At 38.6% G+C, this 23,601-nt stretch overlaps 1 protein-coding gene across 1 annotated transcript in view; it reads right to left on the bottom strand.

Annotated features, from left to right (window-relative positions):
- lrp1bb (low density lipoprotein receptor-related protein 1Bb) overlaps positions 1-23,601 on the bottom strand; it is a 401,537-nt gene that overhangs the window by 69,696 nt on the left and 308,240 nt on the right. The window contains exons 51-60 of the mRNA XM_036590747.1: positions 22,324-22,443; positions 19,877-20,005; positions 17,190-17,312; positions 14,101-14,241; positions 13,546-13,733; positions 10,508-10,691; positions 10,101-10,186; positions 6,076-6,198; positions 521-702; positions 237-436 (exon numbers count right to left, since the gene is read on the bottom strand). Of these exons, the coding sequence (XP_036446640.1) occupies positions 237-436; positions 521-702; positions 6,076-6,198; positions 10,101-10,186; positions 10,508-10,691; positions 13,546-13,733; positions 14,101-14,241; positions 17,190-17,312; positions 19,877-20,005; positions 22,324-22,443 (1,476 nt within the window). The remainder of the gene's footprint in view (positions 1-236; positions 437-520; positions 703-6,075; positions 6,199-10,100; positions 10,187-10,507; positions 10,692-13,545; positions 13,734-14,100; positions 14,242-17,189; positions 17,313-19,876; positions 20,006-22,323; positions 22,444-23,601) is intronic.

Genomic DNA, 23,601 nt, shown 5'->3' with positions numbered 1-23,601 from the left:
AAGCTTAGAACATTTGTTTTTCCTAAAACATTACCATTTGGATATATTTGTATATATATATATATATACACACACACACACATTTCAGGCACAGACGTAATCTCTGTCTGTCAATTTCTACACTTATCTCCTATGATTTAATCATCCATTACTAAGGTAGAGTCACAATTGAGCTCACATGGCAGTGACACATAAAAAAACTGCAAAGGAGAAATAAATGCTGCATGTCTCCGTACCTTTGTGCCTTTGAGAGCCATCCATGTTAGCGAAGAGGATGTGACTGTCATCAGCCCAGTAGATCCTCTTGTTGGTGTAGTCAATAGTGAGGGCAGAAGGGCTGTAGATTTCCTTGTCAACAATGACCGTATAGCCTTGGCCGTCCATTCCGACACGGCCCACGTGGGGGTATTCACAGCAGTCAATCCAGAACACATACCTGAGGATAGCCATTATGCGTTAGCTCAGAACGGACAAAATACGACGCCATCTTAAATCCAAACCAATCATGTTGGATCCATACCCTAATTGGGCATCCAGAGCCAGGTCCGTGGGGTTCTTGAGGCCAGAGCTCAATAAGACAGTGGGATAGAGGCCGTTAGATTTGGACACTTCCAAGGTCTTTCTCTCTATATCGCACCAGTACAAGTTCTTCCCAATCCAGTCGACAGCCAGCGCGCTGGGTACTGCTGTTCTGTGAACGACCTGGCAGAAGGACATGCAGATATTCAGGCCCAACCGTACATCCACCTCTCATTTACAGCCAGCACTGGTTGTGCAACTCTAAATTGAATGCTAGTCATATGCAATACCCAGCCTGACATGCAAATCCAAAGAAATGTGCTTTGAAAACGAGAGTTAAGGCAAAATGCAAATAAGCAGCCTACAGTTAGAGGAAAGGCAGGTAAAAAAATCTATGTGATGAGCATAGAACAAAGTGTCAAACCAAGAAACGGCATTAGTACTGAGCAAACACACTCTTAAATGAGCCATCTCTCCTCTTCTCCTCTGTCTGCACATTTTTTCTACAGATCACAAGCCCTTGGTGGGCTAAACAACTATGCCAGTTGGCAAATGAAATTGGCTTCTTCATGCTACGTTTCAAAACCTTGAAACCGCAACACATGCAAGCTGCCATAATGACACATGATTTGCTTTGAGGTCTTCCCTATCATCAACTAACAGGTGGGGGGAAGGGAGAAGTTGATATATAGCTGCACCAATTGACAAGCCTGTCCCTTTAGCACTAATTTCATCTGAGACGTGCTTTAAATATTCTTTGAAAATCAGAGCGATGCCTTTATTGCCTCCCAAGGAGGAGAGAAGACATTAATATTCTGAGTGGAAAAAAGAAAAGCCTGTGGTATTCTGGTGATCTCATCTAGCATTGATTTGAAGCACTGCTTCCATGGAAATGAAGGTTAACTAATTTAAAATGTCAACATTTGAATATATCAGCATGGAAAGAGGCTGAAGACTCTCAAACACATCCCATACTCACAGAATCTGTTGCTTACAGGTTCTTTTCTTGGGCCACAGTAAGTCACAGTATATGGCCCAAGCGGTAATATTTATCAGCCTGCAATTAATATCCCAATATAACAATATAACATCGAAATCTAAAATGACCTGCTGAATATTAGACTTTAATTGTGTTTCTACAGGCATACTGTCTAATGAAATAAGACAAACATTTATAACATTTGCCCTCATTACAACAATTCTATACGGATTTTCTTATTAGAACACACCAAAGGCATTACCCAAGGCAGCGCACATTACATGATGACTAGCACAAAGGCAAGACTTGTTCAGTCATTAATGAATCTTTATATTACAGAATTACAGAGATCCAACCAGAACATGTAAGCATGTGGGTCTACTCTCTGAGGGCTATCTATATATGCTAGCTTCAAGCTATTTCTTGATAGATATAAGAGAAAAGAAAATGAGAACACAGTCTGGAAAAATTGAGCTCATTTTAGACCAATATATTCAGTAATAGAGCACGGACCTCTTAAATGCTATTTTTTCCCAGGTCATAAATGCCAAACCCTATAATAATGAATTATTCATCCCTTAATACCTTTCAAACTATGTTAAATGTCAAACATCTTATCAGTTCATTTAAACTGAAGTAGTAATGGTTAGCTGCACAGCTCTATTGTTGAAAGATTAACATAGCAGTGTTTTTGAAGTCCATGTGGTTCTGCTCTTTTAACCTCCCTGAATTCCATACCTGATTCATACTGTCTACAAGAGGGTTGTTTGCTTGACTGACAGATAATACCATGCATATTTGCTACGTGCAGTGTGCAAAATACACCCTGGTATTCAGGGGTCCCATGTTGGCTGGCTACTCCAGCATTGGCTTGCTGCTAACTCACTCTCCATAGCACCACTGATGCTAGCACTAATGACAACAAAATGTTTGGTTTAATAACTCTTATTTTGGAAATGCTCTTTTCTAATTTGGTATTGCGCTCTTCCACATATTAACTGAAGTCTTACACATGCCTTTCGTCTATGGTTGAAGAAAGAGTAACAATTCACTCTTTCCACCAATCGTTTGGAAAGTTGGGCAAGTTTTGAGATTGACAAATATGCTGCGGCATATTGTAAAGTTTTTCAGGGGTATCTCAGGCATAGTTACAGTTGCTAGGCTAAGAAAGCAATTTGCTACAGCGCCACCCTGAGGCAGACCAATGCTGCATCTCTAGTTTGTTGAGAATACCAAAGACAGAAGCTCACTGACATAAGGTCAAGGCTAAACAATGTCCTTTCCCTGAATTTGTATCTCAGCGTCTATTTTCCCCTAAGAAAGCATAAAGTAATAATATGTTTTTTTCAGGGACTCCCCAAAATTTGATTTTGAAACATTTAGAGGGTCCAAGAGGTTTATTAGGAGGTCCTAGACTCCGCAGGACCCCCTGCATTTCACACCTTGGTTACACGTGTACACTGTGACTTTGATAAATGACAGTCACAAGTAACTGAATATGACAAGAAACTAATCTATTTAAATGCCTGCTGTTACTCTGTGAACAACATACAAAAGTTGTTTAAATCAACAGCGAGTTAATGATTTTACATTTACACTTTTATGCATTTGGCAGACATTCTTATCCAGAGCAAGTTACAGAAGTTGGGGAACGTAGTGTTAGGAGTCTTGCCCAAAGACTCTTATTGGTATAGCATGGCATTCTTTCTCAGGCAGGGCAGGGATATTACCCACTACGTTATACCAACCATAATTTTAACTAATAAAAGCTGACAAAAAGTGTGGAGTCATTTAACATGATTTTTCAGTGGCAAACTGTGACCATTAGAGCTAGGCCATCTGTGCGGCCTATAAATGTCAAAACTTAACATTGCTATGATGATGCTAATTTGTGCAAGCACTCCTATGGGATTTTTTTTAGTATTTTAGCAATAATGGCAATTTATATTAATATATTTTTTAAACATAAACATATGAAGCTTGTAAAAGGCATTCCATGTTTGATTTGAAGCTTGTAACAGAAATGAATACATATTTTACCTTCTAGCAGTTGTGCAGTGAAATAGCTACCAGTATTTTTCTGATTGAAACTGACTGGTCAGGTTTCTGCTTGTATTTGCTGTCAATGATGTATGTAGGACCTCCAGAAGGTCTAAAGTGATGTTCTTCCCATAAAATTGGTCCCACCCATTGTAAATCAAAACAGAATTGGTTGATTCCATTATATTAGTGGTTAGACTGACACATTAGGTCCAATTTCTTAGTTCAGAGAATTCAACACTGAAGGCTGAGAAGGCCCTGCAGTTTCACTATGTCATGTGTTTCTCATTTTTGAAACACACAGAAAAGATGTAAATGCAAACTGTCCTGTTGATTCCGAGAAGAAATCGAATGTAAATGTAATTCTTACTTAACCTACTATGCAATCATGAAATTGTCTAATTACATATAAAAAGTGTAATAAACTGACTGTAATATCTCTTGACTTTTTTCATCAGTGTTTCCTGCTCAACTGGGACACATCTGTACATCTGTTACACTGAAAACAGCTTTGGACTTACAGACTGTCAGGCACAGGAGGAAGCCTGCTGACAGAGGCTGGCATGGCTTAATACTGAAAGATAAAGCTCCCTTCTCCATTGGTATGCTGATGCAATAGCCTTTCAGACTAAACACATTATCACAGCTTGCATTATTCCCATTTTCAGCGTTCTGATAATCATTCCCCCAAAATTCTAATGAATTTGAGATGGCGCGCTGAGGGGGAGAGATAAATCAGAAGGCAGGGTGGGGTGGGGGCGCTCTGGGTGTAATGAAGCCAAATGAGCCTTTTGGCCCTGCACTCAAAACTAATGAGATGGAGGAAAGGGTGGCTCAGCAGGTGAACTGCAGAAGCTTACATGTGAGCACCTGCTATATGACCCTTATGATCCGCTAAGCACTGGTTTTAATAGCTATGTGGCTTTTAACTGTCACATAGACACAACAAAGGAAGCAGTCTGGGAGTTTGATAACTGTTCAGCTAACTCTACGGTTTTACTGACAATGATCATCTTGAGTATTGCTGACCACATCTAAAATCAGAAACTGTATTTATCTCCACACTAATGCTTTTATTCCTTCCAACACAGCATAAGATCTCAGCAAAAAGGTTAGAAATTCACAATACATCAAGATTTGACAGATATCCTGTTCCATAACTCACATGAAAATTACACTGTAGTACAGTCAATTGTTTAGTCTATTTATTCTTAGGCCTTAATTACCAAATATTTTAGTCAAGCTTAATGAAATTGTTCAGCTAATGTGCCTCTACAAGGCTAATGTGGCTTGATAATGAGCCTTATATTATAATCTTATGAAGAATATTTACAGTCACTTTTCTCAGGCATGTAGAAAACAATTATAGAATTAATAAGAAAGAAAAAAATAAACAAGCTTGAAATAATCAGCATGTTGATTTTTGTCATAATGACTAATTTAAAGGGGATTCCACAGGTTTTTCAAAATTATGCATAATTTAATTGATGAGATCTAATCAAAATATCTCAAATTCCTTCTATGCAGTGGTGATAGGAACCAAATGGTCACTATAAATTCGTGCAATATAGCCGTTTACTATCTAAAATGACCAGTACAACTACTGCTGATTTGTTTTTTTTTTCTAATCTAATATTTATAATGGTATAACAGCGGTAAATTTGAAAAATGTGCCTATTTTGCCTCACAACACTCTGCATGTACTTTAAAAAGCACATAGCCTTAATTTTCCTATTTTATTTTTCCCCTGGGTCCACTTTGTCCACGTTTGTCTGGTTTTATGTACAGAAAAAAAATCCTTCAGCAACAATTCCAGCCATTTTCCAACTTTTCTTTATCCCCTAAAATTTGACTGCTTTTGTTATATATGTAAATTATCTCTATTCTGAGTGGCTGTCCTGTATTGTACCTCATTCAAAAAACAGTACAGGTTGAAACACTTCTTCAACATGAATGGGTGGAGCTAAACTGCTGTAAACAGAATAGGTGGATATGTGTAAACAAGTTGATTCTCCTGACACCACAAAAATAATGAAATGAAAATGGGCTGTTTTTCCAGCTTGGTTGCCATATATCTACTGGGGAGTGAATGTTACTTTTTGAGACTTCAACAATGTTTCAAATGGTTCAAATGGCTTTATTAAAAAATATATATGATATAAGCTCTATGAGCCAAAAAAGGATCTCAAAACTGTCATAAAACAATGTCTCAGACATCATGCAATGAACTCCTAACCATGGCATATATAAACCCAATTCCAAAAAAGCTAGGAAAGTAAGTAATATATTTCACATACTGTCCCAACTTTTTTGGAACTGGGTTTGCAATAACGTACTGCAATGTGGCTTTTAGAGGCTTTAAACGCTTCAGAGGTTTGGTTCCTATCACCACCACTGTGAGCATTCTGACTTGATTAGTTTTCCTCTAGAATGGTGTGTTTCACATCAAACCACTTAATAATGATTTAATTATGCAGAAATGTAAAAGATAGGTGGAACTGAATTCCTCTTGGATGACAAAAGAAGTAAAAAAATACCTTAAGATCACTGCCGTTTAACCGAATTCTGTTGATCCTTCGTCCGCTGGGTTTGCTGGAGTCAACCCAATAGATGAACTCCTTCCTGTAGTCAAAATCTAAGCTTATGATGTTGTTAAGACCCTATCAAAGAGAACAGAGAAGGCATCAGAAGTTAAAGAGATGAAGAAAGCCACAAACATCACTAACACAAGTCGAGCGGCCTTATTTTCCAGCAGTCTTGCGTCAAAGATCTCTGCCGTCCAGTCAACAAACCACATTAGCTTTTTGATGATCTACATGAAGCACCGCAGATCTTCAGACACGCAAAAAAGACATCCAGCTTTGTTCTGCTACTCAATTAGCTGGAGGGCTTAATTAGCCACTTCAGATGTAGTTTTCTCTCCATCTCTCAGACTGAATCTGGCAGGAATGTAGATGAGAAACACAGGGTGTATACATTCCCTTTGATATCTAATCATTGTATTGATTGCGAAGGGGGAAGCTGCCTGAGGTAGGGCTGTAGAACTGGTGTTGAAGCAGGGTTCAGAAAGCCTTCCAACAGGATGCTGAAGTACATCCTTTACTGTCATGTCAGCATCAGTCCGCTGTCAGTCAGGGCAGGCAGCTCCCCATTCACTAACACCCCTCTGCTCACCTCAGCACGGGTGCTAAGATTAGGCGACAGCATTGATGACAAGTGAAACCAGACGTGACACCTTCATCAGATCATCAGTACTCCCATAGACAAGCCACACAGAGCCCACTGGGACTCACACAAAGACCAACCGTGGGATAGATGTTTTATGAAACTCACACTGAGAGACTGAGAAAGAGCATTTTAGTACTCAAACATATTCTAGGCTTAAACAAGTCTTGGGCTACAGGTGGAAAAAATAATCAGGTCTCAAATGCATTGCGATTCTGTCTTGAAAGATTCTGCACTGATGAACATAATCAGACTTTTACACAAGCTTCTGCAACCTTTCTTATACTTTTTTAAACTGAAAAATGTCAAGAGTACCAAACAATTCTAATGAAAATAAACATTATAGAATATTGCATACAATGTGATGTAAAATTAAATGAAAAATGTACAGTACTGTGCAAATGCCATTTCTAGTAAAAAGAGCCATTAGGTACAAGGCATTCATTTTTCAGCTTCAGGAAGAGGAAATAAAAAGCAGAAAACATGTATTGAACAGCTTGAACAACTAAATATAATATCAAATCTTTCAGTATTTAGAGTGTCCACCCTTTGCCTTTATTGCAGCTTCCATTCTTTCAAAGAAATCTGCAGAGATATTTTTCCACACCTCCAAAGTTCAGTCTTAGAAGTTGGTTGCATTTTCTGCTCCTCACAATCCAAGTAATCCAAACACAGTGATGTTGAGGTTTGGACTCTAGGGTGGTCAGTCTACTATTCAGAGAACATCAGCAGCTTCTTTGCTGGATTTGCAGATCTGAAGCAAGAGTGGAGCTTGATTTTCTCCTCTCTCTCAAAGATAAAAGCATTAGGTACTGTTTATCTGATAGTTTTGACTGTCTACAAGGTCTCGCATATTGTTATCTTCAATCATTCCAATTTCCAATTTTGGAAAATCAATTTTTTTTTCATTTATTTTTCTTTAACTTTCAGTTTCCTAAGGCAAGTGGATTATTTTATATCTTATTTCCTCAGAAATTTTCTTCTAAAATTAATAAATTAAAAGCCATTGTGACTGGAAATTAAACAAAGGGTGGTCTTTGACTTTTGCACAGTACTGTTATTAAATTTTGTGTTTAATTAAACAGTTCATAAAACAGAGAAACATAAGGATGCAAGCCTATAGATCAAAGAACAGGTAGGCTCTACTCAAATTTAACCAAACTAATGCTACTTTCAAAGACAGACAAATACAGAAAAAAATCACAGTGCATGCCAAAAAATAAAGAATCAGAATACCTAAAGAAACACTTCATAATCACACACTGGCACACAGAATCAAATCACATTTTTAGGCGTATAGAGATTCCTACCCTCATCTAGAGCAATGAAATATAATTTAGTGCTTCAAAAGACAAAAACATTAAAAATATGACCTACTAGGCCAATCAAGAGATTATATTTCTGCCATAGCCACATTTACACTGATAAGGTCTTTTCAGATTAACATTAATATAATCATAACTGATCACTGATGATAGGCTGGTACGAGGTCATCTAGGTTAGGTGCTGAACGATCCACTCATACATAGTCATTGTACTTTCATTAAATCAAAACAGTGATTAAAGAGCCTGACTGCTGATGAGACCCCTGGATAAAGGGGGACAATTTAACGAAGGCCCTATAGACAGCCATGAGTCTCAGCTGCAATGAATAATACAATGAGTGCAGATTGCAGAATAGGGCAAATTCATATTTCACCGGGAATCATCATTTAGATGGTAATTCTAATATCTGCCTCTGATGACACCAGCCCAAGACGCAGTAATTGGAAAATGAGAACATGCTCTGAGTGGGCTAATGATAGAAAGGGGATGTTGAGACAACAAATAGAATTTAAGACCATACAAAGTAGGGGTGAGGAACAATTAGATATTGTTACATGGAGCACAATTCTCTCTTAAAAGATGATGCATCAGTGCACAAAATGTCAAAAAAATGTCAGCAGTATCAAACACTTAATGAACAATATAAGACACACTGTATACAATAGGATATACAATAATATCAAAACCTAAAAAATATAAAATAGATTGGTGACACTTTATTTTGAGCGGTCCTTTTAGATAAATCAAACACTCAACAGCCTCTCAGTAACATGTCAAAAACATATGAGGGTTAGGATCAGGTTTTGGGCTGAGGTTAAGGTTAAGGTTAGGATTAGGGCCACAGTTAGGGTTAGGTTTTGGTTAAGGTTCAGTAAGATTAGGTTTTGCATAATGGAAGTAACATATTAACAGTACATCTACGTAATGTAGGTAATGTATAAACAGTACATCCACAAGATATTTACTTCAATGTATTCAGATGCTTCACTACTGCTACTCCACTGATATTGTTGATGTGTTACTGATATTCTGTTAAGAGTTTATTAATCATCCACAAGTTACAACTCCAAATAAAGTGTTACCAATAGATTTTCTTCAGTTTGTAGTTTGAGGCTGTCAAATGATTGAAATACTTAATCACATTATTAGTTGCTGAACAGTGATGGGAAGAAAAAATGAACTAGATGTTCAGGAAAAATGGGAAGAGTATTCAGATTATAATCGGCCATAACACAATAATATATCTCAAATGAATTGGTTTTGCTGTGCCGCTTGTAAAGATTTTTCATAATTACTCGTGGGGACCCTTTAGCGGCTTGGGCCCCTGGGCATGCACCTAAAAAACCCATGCCTACATTCAAATTCAACTAATCTAATGCTATTTAATGTTATCAAAGTGAAATCTCAAAACTCAAGTTGCATAACAAATCACATCCTGGCACTTCAGTCACACCTATTAAGACATTTGTGAGATGTCTAGAAATTGCCATTCCTTGAATACAAATGGGGATTTTTGGTAAAGATGAAGATAACATGGACATGAACAACCAACTTTTAGGAACCTTTAGAATAGAAGTGATCTTCTCCAGTGGTATTAATAACAGGGAAAAATAAAAAAAAATCAAGGCTCTGAAGTGTTGCTGCCCTCCAGGCAGGCCGGCCATGGACACTATGTGCTTTCACGTCACTACTAACGCGAAGCTCCACCAAGAAAGTGCGATGTTTAATGACTTCAATTAGTCTTTGCAAAGGAGAGCGCCAGCAACTGCCAGTGTGTTGTTATCGTGACCACGTCACCACCGCTCTTAATTGGTACTTTATTAAGCTTTCACTGTGCTTGCGGTTCTATTTCGCGGCTTGCTCTGTGAATCACCGCTGGGATTTATAGTAACACATTCTGTTGCGCAGATTAACAATGGATGTTTGTTTTTGCAATCAATTCTGGTGAACTACGAGAAGTGGTACAACGGAGGAAGCAGAGGAAGAACTGAAGGAGACAGAAAAAACATACCTGCTTCAGTAGAGTGTAATTAGACCCATCAACACTTAGTTTTCTAATTTCATGATGATCAGCAAGTATAAGAAACGGTTCGTCAGCTGAATAAAGAAAAAAAAAGACACATATGTCAGTCCAAATGAATTTACCCTGTAGGATGAACATGATATTGAGGCACATTTGCTTTATGTCTCGATACATTTATTTTCAAAATTCAATGCATAATAATTTAAGTAAAACCAGTGAATCTCTTCGCAAGTTCAATACTACCATATATTCCAATGTGGCCTTGTTATTCTTTATCAGCGATTCCTTCACAAATACTAAAGCCTATGGCTAGAAAGAACACTGGAACATAAGGCATCCCTTCCATTAGAGCCCTCAGCGGGTTAAGCCTTGGGGTATGGAAGAGACAGGATTACCTGAGAGAGACCTGCAGCTATTGGGGTCGTGTTTTGAGGTTTCATATCCATCCACACACAAGCACTTGTAAGAGCCGTAAGTGTTGATACAGGTTTGACTGCAGGGGAGGCTGGAGGAGCATTCATCAATGTCAACACAGCTTTTCCCATCATTCTTCAGGCGGAATCCTGGCCAGCACTTACACTAGACACACAGATGAAAAATAATGGAAGATAATTGAAATGTTTTTGCCTTTGAGCTAGTAAATTGCATCAAGTCAACAAATCACTTTGGCAAGACCACTTTAACTTTACTGTGTTATTAGTGAGCCAGGTCTTACATAGACTGCCAACTGTTACTTTCTTTCATAAGCTTTAAAAAAATGGCTTAAAATACAAAAGAATATGTGAGCAGCTAGCTAGGGGTCCTAGAGAAATGTCCAAGTCTTTTATTAGCATTGAATTGCTGAATAAATGTTCTAACGGTGAAATTAGATTTCTCAGCGGGTTGCATTTAAGAGATATAGAGCAAATTCCAAAGTCAGCAGAACTATAATTAAAAAAAGAAAAAAGAAAAAAACTCTAACAGAAGCACTCCATATATCAGCTGTTCCCAAACTGAGGTCAGTGACATATTACAGAGCAGTCTGCATTTTTTAATGTTTTAAATGACATGACAGTGGTGGAGATCAGTGCCACAGTTTACATACAAAATAACTGTTTCCTACTATCATTCCACTATTACTTTCTGAGCCAATATAAGAGGCAAAGCAACCAATTTGTAAAACCACAAAGATTACATTCAGTTTGTTTTTATTAAAAGAGAAGACTAAAATGTGTTCTTGAAGTGAACAAGGCCATGAGGCCTGCCAAGCTACAGCAATGTCCAGTAACAAAACATCCAGCTTATATCAGGAATTCAAAAGAACACTTCAAATGCAAGAATGAAGAATAAAAGAAACTGAGAGTCTGGCCACAACCTCAGAGTCAGTGTTGAGGTCTACTTACTTAGTTGCACAGCAGACTAAAAAAAAAAGCAAAAAGCCACTGAAGAAGAGCTTAAACTCCCTCCAAATAAATATGATACATTATTCTCTAATATGAACAGTTGGACTGTATTCCTAAAATCAATCTGATTTTCTTTTTCATGCTTGAAAGGACTGAAAATTTCTATCATAAATTGCTTAGATCTCCTTTAGACAGTTTTTTCTTTTGGGTGGCCCAGCCATTTTCATTTTTATTTATTTATTTATTTCATATTTTGTGCAAATCTTGCAGAAACCTTTTTGTTTCATTAGAAATATTTTGTAAGTTAGAAATCTAGCTCAACTTTTCCTTTTGGCTGAGTCAGTGAATGCATTGTGGCTGCTTCCAGTTTCTGTGTTCTCTCCTGCTCTGTGCTTTGCTCAAGGCTCCAGGGGCCTTGTGAAGATCCTTCAATTTCTACCACACTGCTCGGAGATAAAGGTCTTCACCTATGTGCCCTCTGGCATAGCAATGGTCTCTGGACAATGAATTCTGTTCCAATGGACTCTTTATCGAATCAAAAAAGCAGATATTGGACAGGATCCTGTCTTATACCAATAGTCGACCTCTCTTTACTGACAGCTCTAACGGTCATAGGTCACTTGGATAAGACATTTGTGCCTTGGTTGTGATCCAGACAGCCCCCCTCACTCTTCAGAATCTCAGCAGGTCTGTCAATCATAGTGTGAGGCACAAATGATCATATAATTAATGGCACTAGATAGCCAAGTCTGGACTGTATAGTTGCAACAGTAAGACTGCTGGTCACAATTATAGTGTTGGACTAAATTACACTGTCAAAAGAGAATCTGAAATTGAAAGCCTTTTGAGTCCAGAGTTTGGGGGGTTTAGTCCAGAAGATGAACTGTAATTATCCAATATTGGTCGAAAATGGAGCTGATTAATTTTTAATTTGATCTTTAAACATTTGCATTTAAAGACAAAAGGAAATCTGAGTGATATTTATGTGCACAGTTAGAACGGACAAAGAGAGGTTAAAAAGCACTGTAGTAGTGCAGGCTGAAGCCCAGCTGCTCATGCACGGTATGCTGCTATGACTTGATGAATTAGCAATCAATTATGCTATGAGAATTAGCGATTGCAGAACCATTGTTCAAATATACCTTTAAACAAGAGGGCTACAATTCAGCATTTTCAGCAGACTATGCCAGACGGTGCTTTTACAAAAGACCTATATATAAATCAACTAGCAGCAAACTAACAAAAGCAATAAAGTGGAAAACTACAGCTACCCTCGAGAGCCTCCACCATCAAGACACCACAAGCGACATGAACAGGAATGAGAGCAAGAGGCTACAATCACTGAGGAGTTGGGGCAAATGACTTTATGTACACTGACTGGTTGGAATGTGCAGCCATTAGACGTTGGCAATAAAAACTTGGTACAAGTACAAGTATTAAAGTTCATTAATACTCAGGTAGTACAAATCCTCCAAAACGACACTTAAAGCTACGCTATGTAAGTTTGAGGATTTGGAGACCCCCCGTGGTGTAATGTGTAGTTGCAAACAACGATCGGAAGAACATTTTGTGAACATTTTGTCTGTTGTGCTACTGACCCCTCCCCGAATGGAAGAATCTGATTGCAAGTGCATCAAAAGGGGATTCAAAGAAAACTCAATCAAAATGTGGTGAAGGACATGCCTTCTGAGGATGTAAGTGAATCATCTGCTGTTGTCGTCATATCTTCATCGATATGAAGCTGATTTTGCATTTGGGACCTAAACCTTGAGTCGGACCTTCTTTTTGAGTCTGTGCATGTAACGTTACTACGTAAAGGTGAATGAATTGGTCCAAAAACCTCCCCAAAATCTGACCCAACACCTGTGAGTTTTAAATGACTATTTCATGCTTTGTAGGGTGACTTGCAGGGTTTTGTGACTTAGTAATACTCTCTTTAATACCTCTTCTACTTTCAACATAAGAACTTTCATAGCACAGCTTTAAGCACAATAACAAAGTACAAATACTCAAATATTTTCCACCCTTGAAGTATATAAATGTGCACCAACCTTGTATCCCACTACTAAGTCCTGGCAGTCTTGTGAACAGCCACTGACACGTCGATTCAGGCACTCATTAACGTTGCAGTTTTTCTCATCCGAGCGGTCTCCACAGTCATCTTTCAGGTCACAGAGACTCGTCTCAGATATACAGCGGCCATTGGTGCACATGAAAAAGGAGCCATTGCACAGGCTCTCTGGAAGAAGAAAAAGAAAAAACAGGCCTCTGTGAAAATCAATTGCTTTGCAACAAAACAGAAATTCAACTGAATAATATTTACTACTCTGATGCAGCAAAGTTCCCATAAAGGCAGAAAAAAAACCACCAGAAACTCAAATGTTATTCCAAGCATTCTTGCGAGTGCCAGCAGGCTCAAAGGCTTTTTACAGATGCTGGGTGCACTCAGCCAAAACATGCCATCCCTCAGGTCAGCCTTATTCACTTCAGACCCTTTGCTTTTATGCACACTGTTCCCTCTGCCATTTGTATTCCCTCAGATGTTTCTGTAAGCCTTGTGTCCATCAGTCAAACACATTTCAGGCAGCGCTCTGCAGACCCTTTACCGGCAGCCAGGCATTTGAGGTTTCGGGGGAGTTCGTCCGAGTGGTCCGGGCAGTCTGGATAACCGTCGCACTCCCACTGGGCGCTGAGCAGGCAGCGACCATCGGCACAGCGGAACTCATTCGGTCCACACGAGCGGTACACTGTAGGAGAGGGGAGACGGTTAGCCTGCTGATAGTCTCTCCCATCACAGCATGAATACTACACAAATAAAACAGGCACTGATCTTTCTGGAGCTGAAAATAACATTTTGAAAAAGAGGATGAGCGGTTAATGTATTCCTTTGGTCTGCATTTGGCTGGTTGTTCCCTCAAATCAAGGGCACATTTTGCATTACTGATGGAGTGTCGCTTAATTAAAAGAGAAAGATCTGTCATTAACACAATACTAGCAGCCAGAATCTGACAGAAAACCCAATGTAATAGATCCTAGAAAACACAGAAAATCTGAGATGTATCTGGAGTATCTTTATCACGCAAACTATCTTTACCGTCCTTACCATGTTAGAGTGCATTTGTATCTATGGTTCGGTTTCCTTGATCCAGACCAAAGAAAGCAATTTTACACAGCTGCCTTTTAACTTTAGTTCATATAGAGGGCACACTGACATCAAAACAAAAGTAATGGATCAAAAGGTCACAACATTTATACAGATTTTATATATTGTATGTTTAGATGTATGTTTTGCAATTATAACTGGGATAATGCTCACCTAAAGTTTGGAACCAATTGTGCTTGAGGGTTTTAAGTTTTGTAATTATTTTGATTTTGGTAGATCTGTGTTACAATTTTATGTTGTAAATAAAATGAGTCCGTAAGTGCACTCGCTCTGTATATGAAAGTTTCTGTTGCTACAGCTACATTCTGATACAAAAGTTAGTTTTTTTCCAGTCAAAATGGCCAGTTATTGATTTTTCAGCAGATATTCCTAAAGAGATTAGATACAAGATAATCCACTTGCATAAAGAAGAGGAGAGTCACAAGAAAATGTGTCAAAAAATTCCAAAACTGGTGTTCCAAAAAGGATTAAAAATTACAGGGAATATGGGACTCCTAACAACCATGCAAGACCTAGCCGACCACCAAAACTGCCACCATCAGATAAACAAAACTTATAGTTTTCATCTTTGAGAGAGAGGAGAAAATTAAACTCTTGCTTCAGACCCAAAACATAAAATCCACAGGTGTTTCTGTCCATCCTTCTACTGTGAGAAAACAACTCAACACTTTGAGTCTGAAAGGATGTGTAGCTGTCAAGGATCTGTTACTGAGAAAATGTAGAAGACAAAAACGAATTTATACCATATTAAAAGAATGATATTTAGTTATTGAGGCTTTTGTGTAACGTTCTATTAAATATATTTGTTCTGCTTTTTCCAGATGTTGTATAATGAACTTGTACCTAATTTCTGTTTTGACTGGAAATTAAAAACGTGACTTTTGCACAGTACTATACACCAAAATGGTGTAATTATGCATGGATCTTTGTGTTAAATAGCCAGATGCCTCTTACTTTTGATGTAGCACTGTATTTGATTAATGTTTTTTAAATAGATAACTGATTTTCATTTATGTTTTAATTTAAAATGCCAGTTTGGCTGATTAAAGAGCAAATTATATTTGTACTGCAACTCTGGATAATACTGGAAAGTACTAGAAATGTGCTAGTGTGTAATTTAGCCCACACAGTGTCAGCTTTGGGTTAAAAAAATAAAGTCTAATAAAAACAGTCAAAATAATCTGTAAAGAAATCAAAATGGGTCTAAAAATGAATGATCAGTGCATTTCGGCTTGTGATTAGCTTTAAGCCATTGAGGCCATGTGTTACAGTGACTTTAACCATTTTAATCATTTAACAACTAAACCACTGTAATGCATAACTTTCAGTTGCTTATTGCTTTTATAAAACATAATAAAAACACCAATACTCAATATATGATTTGATTTAATATTATTAATAAGCAGAACAAACACTTTCTTCCTTTGAAAAACACAGCTGGTGGGTTTTGGTTGCCAAGCGACATAATGGTGGACAAGTATTTCTTGAACAACACAATGGTATTCAATAGTGTGGTCGTGTGAACATGAACACTGAACAATGAGCACTATACAACAAACTACACAACATTTTATAATTAATAATTAAGAGCTGATAAACTGCATCCTTACGTCAAAACAATAACAAAAACTTGGCTGTTGCAGGTCCCAAATAAAGTATACTGCACTCTGCATGGTCTGTATAGACATCTATGGTCTGAATTACGTTTCTTATATCGTTTCTTATATCGTATTAGGATTTGCGAACCAGCGTTTAAAAGGCAGCATCCTCACTTGTTCAATCAAACTACTCTAACAGAGCAATTGCACCATTCAATTTCATCACACCAAAACCAGCAAATGTGAACCCTTAAATGTCCCATACAATAATAATGTAAAGTACTAGCTTACTTTCTGTTTCTATCAAAGTCAAAATGGCCAGCCACTGTGCAGCAAATTCCTGACTGGAACTTTAAATACTACTCTTATCTCTGCAACAATAACTGTTATAACAGAAGCTTTTTCAGCTTTCAGCGACGACCATGCACTGCCATTGAGGAACAGCTATATTCATGACCTCTCACTAAGGGGGTGCCCTTTCACATTCAACAGCACAAACCTCAATTTTCTCATCAAAACAAGACTCATACATTCAACGCTTAAGTAAGAATACATTACGTCCTTCATGATCTAGAAAGGACTACTTTCTTTAAAGCATTTTTTGTAGTCTCAGCCAAGAACTAAAAGCGCACATCCCACACATGGGCTGAAATCTGAAGGCTGTAAATTAGCTGATTTACATGCGTACATTTTTTTCCTTGGTGCTCCACCTGAATGTCTAAAAAAAGAATCCAAACATCCCTTGGGTAGCATTTGATCATCATTTAAATAAAACAAGCTCAGACGGTCATGACCTTATATTTGATTTGTTCAATTTTCTCTTAAATAAAAAAGCAACAAACGGCCTCTCAATGTCCAGTGGCATTTACAAAAGCAGACAGAGTGTTTACGGCAGCAAAATAATAAAAAGAGAGGAGAGAACTCTAATGCTCACCACATTCGACTGACTCATCCGATCCATCCCCACAGTCGTTGTCATGGTCACACACAAAGCGTTTGGGGATGCAGGCTTTGTTATGGCATCTGAAGGCATTCTCATCACATGTGTTATTGGGTGCTGGGAGTAAGAACCAGGAGCTTAAATTAGTTGCTACCCTTTAACGTCTGCAATTACAGCACAAAGCTGCACAAGAGTGCAACTAACAGTAGATGGGCATGTCATATCAGCACACTGAACTGTACATCTGATGATTATTTCTAGTCAAATAAGAGAAAATAACGCACATTTCACCAGCTACTTTTGTATGTTACTCATTTAATATGTTTGAGGCAACCCTCCAAAAATAAAGTCAGTAAATTAACTTTACTGGCCCAAGGCTACATTCAAATTACCAGGTTAAGGAGACACAAATTAGAGATGGCAAAATACCCCTTTTTCAGTCCAGTACTGATGTTGATACTTCATTAGTCAGTATTATTCAGTATCTATTCATGTAGGGCTGGTCCAAATAATTTGAATACTCAAGATTTCATTAGTTTTGTTGGTATTCATTTCTTTATTTAGTATTCAGAAGCTTCGTCTTTTGTTAACGCTTCAAACCCCAAATGAATTCTAGAACACTCTTGTGGAGTTATTCTAATTTTTGAATAAAACATGTTATCATAAAACCAGAGAAAAATACCACTTACTTAACCATAAACATGGTGTCAGGCTATAAAAAATCACTTAACAAAGATTGGGAAAGATATACATCTTGAACTTCTGTATAATCACTGCTATCTGGTTTAGGAAAAACCCAATCAGACTCATCTGTCTGCTTATCTGACGTAATGTTACATCTGTGTCTCAGCATCTTTGGGATGTCTACTGAAAAAAAAGAGATGCATAAATGTGTAAAACTATTTGTTAAAAATGAAAAACTGTGATGTTTTGTTTAAAAAATGAACAAACATACTTCAAATTATGTTTAATGTTTTTAGTACTGAGAATGAATATTTGAGTACTCGCTCTGAAACACCTGTAAAGCCTGTAAAATGCTGTATGCCCAACTCTATTATCATGCTCAAACTACTCACTCTACTTCTCCTCAGGAAGAAAAAGAAATTAAATTTACCACTAATAGAAGTGAATAGTCTTTTCCCATTCAAGTGAATTGGCTTCTTCGCCAGACAAATTTTACTCGTGTGAGTGTGGCTTAAATGTGACCCACATCTGATGTTTCCAGAGCTGTATGAACGTAAAGTCGGATCTTTTCAAATCAGATCTGAGCCACTTTCATATGTGCTTTTAGATCAGATAAATATCTCATTTGTGGCCATGCACTTTTAATGAGAATGGTCATGGTTGAGTTTGTTTTTCTACTGCACATGTACTATATGGCCAAAAGAATGTGAACACCTGACCATCACATCTATCTGAGCTTGTTGGATATCCCATTCCAAAACCATGGACAGTTGTTGTGGCTCTGACAGTCTCTACTCTACTCTCCAAACTGCTGCCACAAAAGTTGGAAGCGTCTAATTGTTTAAAATGTCTTTGTACGTCGTAGCATTAACATTACCCTTCATTTGAACAAAGAGGCCTGGCCCAAACCCTGAAAAACGGCCCCAGACCATTATTCCTCCTCCACCAAACTTTTGGCACTGTGTATTCTTGTAGGCAGCGTTCTACTGGCATCTGCGTCCATTAGACTGCCAAATAATGAAGCATGATGCGTGACTCTAAAGATCATGTGTCCACTCCTCCAGAGCCCAGTGTGATTTACACAAGTGGTTCCCAGCCCTGGTCCTGGAGGACCCCCTGCCCTGCACATTTTTGTTTCTTCCTGCCAAAACACACCCACTTCAAATGAGGAAGGGCTTGTTAATCACAGATTAGTTGGATCAGGAGTGCTGGGAGTAGGGAAAACACTCAAATGTGCAGGGAAGGGGGTCCTCCAGGACCAGTGTTGGGAACTACTTTATACCACTCCAGCTGATGCCTGGCACTGCACATAGTGATGTTATGCTGTTGTGCAGCTGCTCAGCTATAGAAACCCATTTCATAAAGCTTCTGAAGCACAGTCCATGTGCTGATGTTGCTTCCAGAGGCAGTTTGGAACTCTGTTGTATGTGATTCAACAGAGGACAGACGATTTTATGTGCTACACACTTCAGCAGTCGGCGGCTCTGCTCTGTGAGTTTGTGTGGTTTACCTGATCTTACAGTTGACAGGGGCAGATCTAGCAGGGCAAAAATTTCACAGACTGACTTGTGTCAAAGGTGGCATCCTACGAGAGTTTCACATTTACATTCTTCAGTATGACCCATTCTACTGCCAGTGTTTGCCTGTGGAGACTGCATGGCTATGTGCTTGATTTTATACACCTGTTATCAATGTATGTGACTAAAACTCAATAATGAGGTGGGGTGTCAATATACTTTTGGCCACATAGTGCTAGTTAGTGAGTTAAGGTACAGATTCATTGACACTAATAACAGATATGCATCACTTGCAAACACAAATATGAGCCATCAAGGCACAAAGATCAGATATGGTAAAAATATACTGGAAAAAAAAAAACAAAAAACAATTGAGCAACGCTTGTAATGTGAAGGTAGCCTTGAGAGCTTTGCATGTGAGCTCCAATAACATCACATTAACAAACAGGGGACACTACATTAACCCGTGAAAATCTTTACCACATCCAGCAGCTGCAAGTTCATCACTGCCATCAGGGCAGTCTCTCTCCCCGTCACATAGCCAGCGTTTGGGCACACAGGCGTACGACCCTGGACAGCTGAACAATCCGGGGCCGCAGGTCACAGAGCCTGAATGGGAATGAGTGGTGTTAGTAATGCAACACTAGCTGCAGCTCCCATCTGTTCATATGACTTTCAAGCACTAAGAAGGATTATGTGAGTATTGATTGCACTTGAATGCCTAAAATTATTTTACAAATGAATAAGGCATATTTACAATTTCACTGAAGCTTATTCAAGTGCTTTTTTTTATTTTTAATATGGTTTTCCTCACAACACATATGGTACTGTGCCAAGTCAGAGAGCCCCCTTTCAATTATTTAATTTCTAGTCAATACGGTCATTAAGTTCAAGTTATTCATTTTGCAGAGTCAGAAAAAAAGCAGAAAACATACATTCAACAGAAAAAGTCTCAACAACTACATGTAATTTCTTTTTGCTATCAAGTTTGTCCACATTTTGTCTGGATTACAGCTTCCACTCTTTTCAGGACACTTTTTCAGAAATTTGCAAGGATATTTTTCCACACCTCCAAAGTTCAGTCTCAGAAGCTGTTTGCATTTTCCACTTATTATGTAATCCCAAACACATTCAGTGAGTGCGTTCACATGCAATCCGGTCACTGCAGAAAATCGGATTTTGTCAGTAATCCAGTAAATGACGTTTACATGCACTTAAATAATCAGATAATGCGGCAACTTTAGGTCTACATGAGTCAGGCAGTTGTCAGATTTCTGCTTTGCAGCCGGCCAATAAACTCACAGAAACAGGCATGACGTAAACATAATGTAAAACTCAAATTTCATGCCGCGGTAAACATCGTGCCTGAAAATATGAACATACATCATCTAGAACATGAAGAATATTTAAAACCATTAATTTTGTCAAGTATAATTGGTTTTATCGTCGCTTAAAAAGTGTTTCTCTACCATCGTTTTGCATTTTTACCCAATTTTCTCCCGAATTTAGTCGTCTCCAGTTCCACCCGCTAGTTAGGACTCCCCCAGTCACACGGTACTATCAACGCTAGGAGGGTGAAGGCTAACACAGGCTTCCTCCGAGACCTGTGAAGCGCCACTGCTTCTTTTCGAACAGCCGCTCACGCGACGTCATTGGACAGCTGAACGCGCTCGGAGGAAAGCGCCAACCGCCAGATCTGTTACGTCAGCTAACAGACGCCTGCGCTGACTAGCATCGCGCTGAGTGATGGGGGAAGAAGAGGAGGCTGTCCTACCCACCCAGAGAGCGAGGCCAATTGTGCTCTCTCGGACTCCCGGCCACGGATGGCTGTAGCATCACCAGGGATCGAACTCGCGATCTTCTGATGACAGGGCCAGCGCTACCATCTTGCGGCAACGCTGCTCGCTTATTTCCGGTACCACAGTCTGTTTTCACTCATTCCACACTGTTTTCTGTTTTGAGTAAGTGTATACATGCACTGAGAAATCTGATTACTGAGCTAAAATCCAGTTCTCTATCAGATTTCTAGACCTTACTCTGATCTAAGAAATCAGAGTATGCTGTTTACATGACCATCTGAATAATCAGATAACTGCAGGAATCCAATTATGATCGCATTATTGAGTGCATGTAAACACACTCAATGATACTGAGGTCTGGACTCTGGGGTGGCCAGTCCATTGCTCTTAGAACACCAGCAGCTTCTTTGTAAATTTTCTTCTTTTTTGTCTCCTTTCGTATTTTCCTTAATGGCTTCAGCTGCACATCCTTTCAAACTCAAAGCGTTGAATTGCCCTCTCACAGTGGAAGGATGGACAGAAACACCTGTGGATTTGTTCAGATCTGAAGTAAGAGTGGAGCTTGACTTTCTCTTCTCTCAAAGATTAAAGGTTTAATTGTTTATCTGTTTATCAGTTTTGGTGGTCTCCTTGTTTTTGCACAACTAAATAACTTGTACCTAATGGCCACTCTGACTGGAAATTAAATAAATGAAGGGTGATCTCTGACTTGTACAGCACTGTATACACACAAACAATTTTCTGAAATACCTTGACAGAAAGTAAAGGGGGGAGGAGAGTAAAAAAAAGATAATATAACTATGTATGTGCTTGTTGATAGGTTCTAGCATGCTACATTATTAAAGCAATATTACAGCAATTTTTCTGGTTATTAGAACTTTTCTTGTGAAGTACAGGCTTCTGAAGCAAGTTACCTCCCACAGTCTTCCATGAGACATCTCTGTGATATTTCAATACAGTCCAATCAAAATAAGGATTACAGCTTTTATTTCTCTCTGAATTTTTATTGTCAGGATGTTAAAATGCACTGTTTTTTCACTTCACTCTCAAAGGAATTTAAATTTCTGAAGAGCTCGAGCTTTGAAAGTATTCATCTAGTGCTGCAGAGAGCTGCATCATAATACGCACCACAAAGATCCTCGCTCTCATCCACACCGTCGCCGCAGTCGTCCTCTCCATCACACAGCCACTGTTTGGCTATACACTTATTCTTGGAACAGGCAAATTGGTTCCACAAACAGGAGGAATCTATCAACGACAAAAGTTCCGAAGTGGTGGGTAATGATACCCCTAGCAGAGATAACACACATGACTAACCCCCCGCCCAGTGCTTTTAGAGAGGCTTTCTTTCCCAAGGCTATGTTTATCAATGGTGGCTGTTCAGTTCACTTTTGCTTTTCATGGTCTTTTTGAATTCACAAAACACAAAAGCATTACCATGAAAAAAAGGAAAGTTCCAAAGAAACTGTGAGGGAGTAGCTGTGTTCTTGAAGTCTCTAACAACATTACTGATAAATATGAATGTTGCAGAGTTGTGCTGGCAATAAAAACACACAAATACTGTCTGCATTTGATTATGAACACTGAATACCTTGATTTGTTTGCATCTTTTAAATGCCTACTGCAGAAGGACTCATAACACTTGTGTGGCCCGATTAGAACTGTTTGAATGTAAGCCTTGCTGAAGGTAATCTGATCGTTTTGTAACAGAAAGACAGACAATGCAGGAATGAATTAAAGCCTCATAAACCTGCTGAATATATATTTAGTATTAAGTTCAGTCACATAACCTCCATTGCACTGTGGTCTTAAAGCAGATTCTTTCATGAAAAAGCCCTGTCTGAGCTTTGAAAATATGCCAATAGAGGCAGAAAGAGTCCCTCCTGGGGTCACAGCATGAAGAATGGAATTATGGGTCACAGCAGGAGAGATTGGTCTCAAATTCCCATCTACCTCTCTGACTGTCTGATGCACTCGCACCAAATCTTCAGATTTCCTATCTTCCTTTGAAGTGCTGATAGCGAGCAAAGATCAGGTCTTTTTATTTTCCCCCAAAGTTACCCATCCAATTTCTACCATGCCAGTGAGGGAACAGGTACCTTTCCTGTAGAACAAGCGTCCTGTGAATATCAATTCTGATATTAATGTGGCGTAATATCTGAGATCTGTTGATCTCAGTGTCATTTTGTGTCACTGTGATTGCATTGCAGATAGTCATTTTGATTGTGGAGTATTATAGAGTAATTTTTTACATTCCCTGGGGACCTTCAGTCCAGGTTAATGCGCCATGAATCCACAGCTTTAAAGTCCCTAAGAACACAGTGTAAAATATTAAAAAATACTTGTATGACACTAAAATTTGGTCCTATGAGCCTGCTTGATTGACAGTCCTCAGTCCAAGACTGC

The sequence above is a fragment of the Colossoma macropomum genome, unplaced genomic scaffold (assembly GCF_904425465.1).
Source record: "Colossoma macropomum unplaced genomic scaffold, Colossoma_macropomum, whole genome shotgun sequence".
Lineage (NCBI taxonomy): Eukaryota > Metazoa > Chordata > Actinopteri > Characiformes > Serrasalmidae > Colossoma > Colossoma macropomum.
The sequence above is the reverse complement of the archived record's forward strand: the minus strand, read 5'-3'. Positions and strand labels throughout refer to the sequence as shown.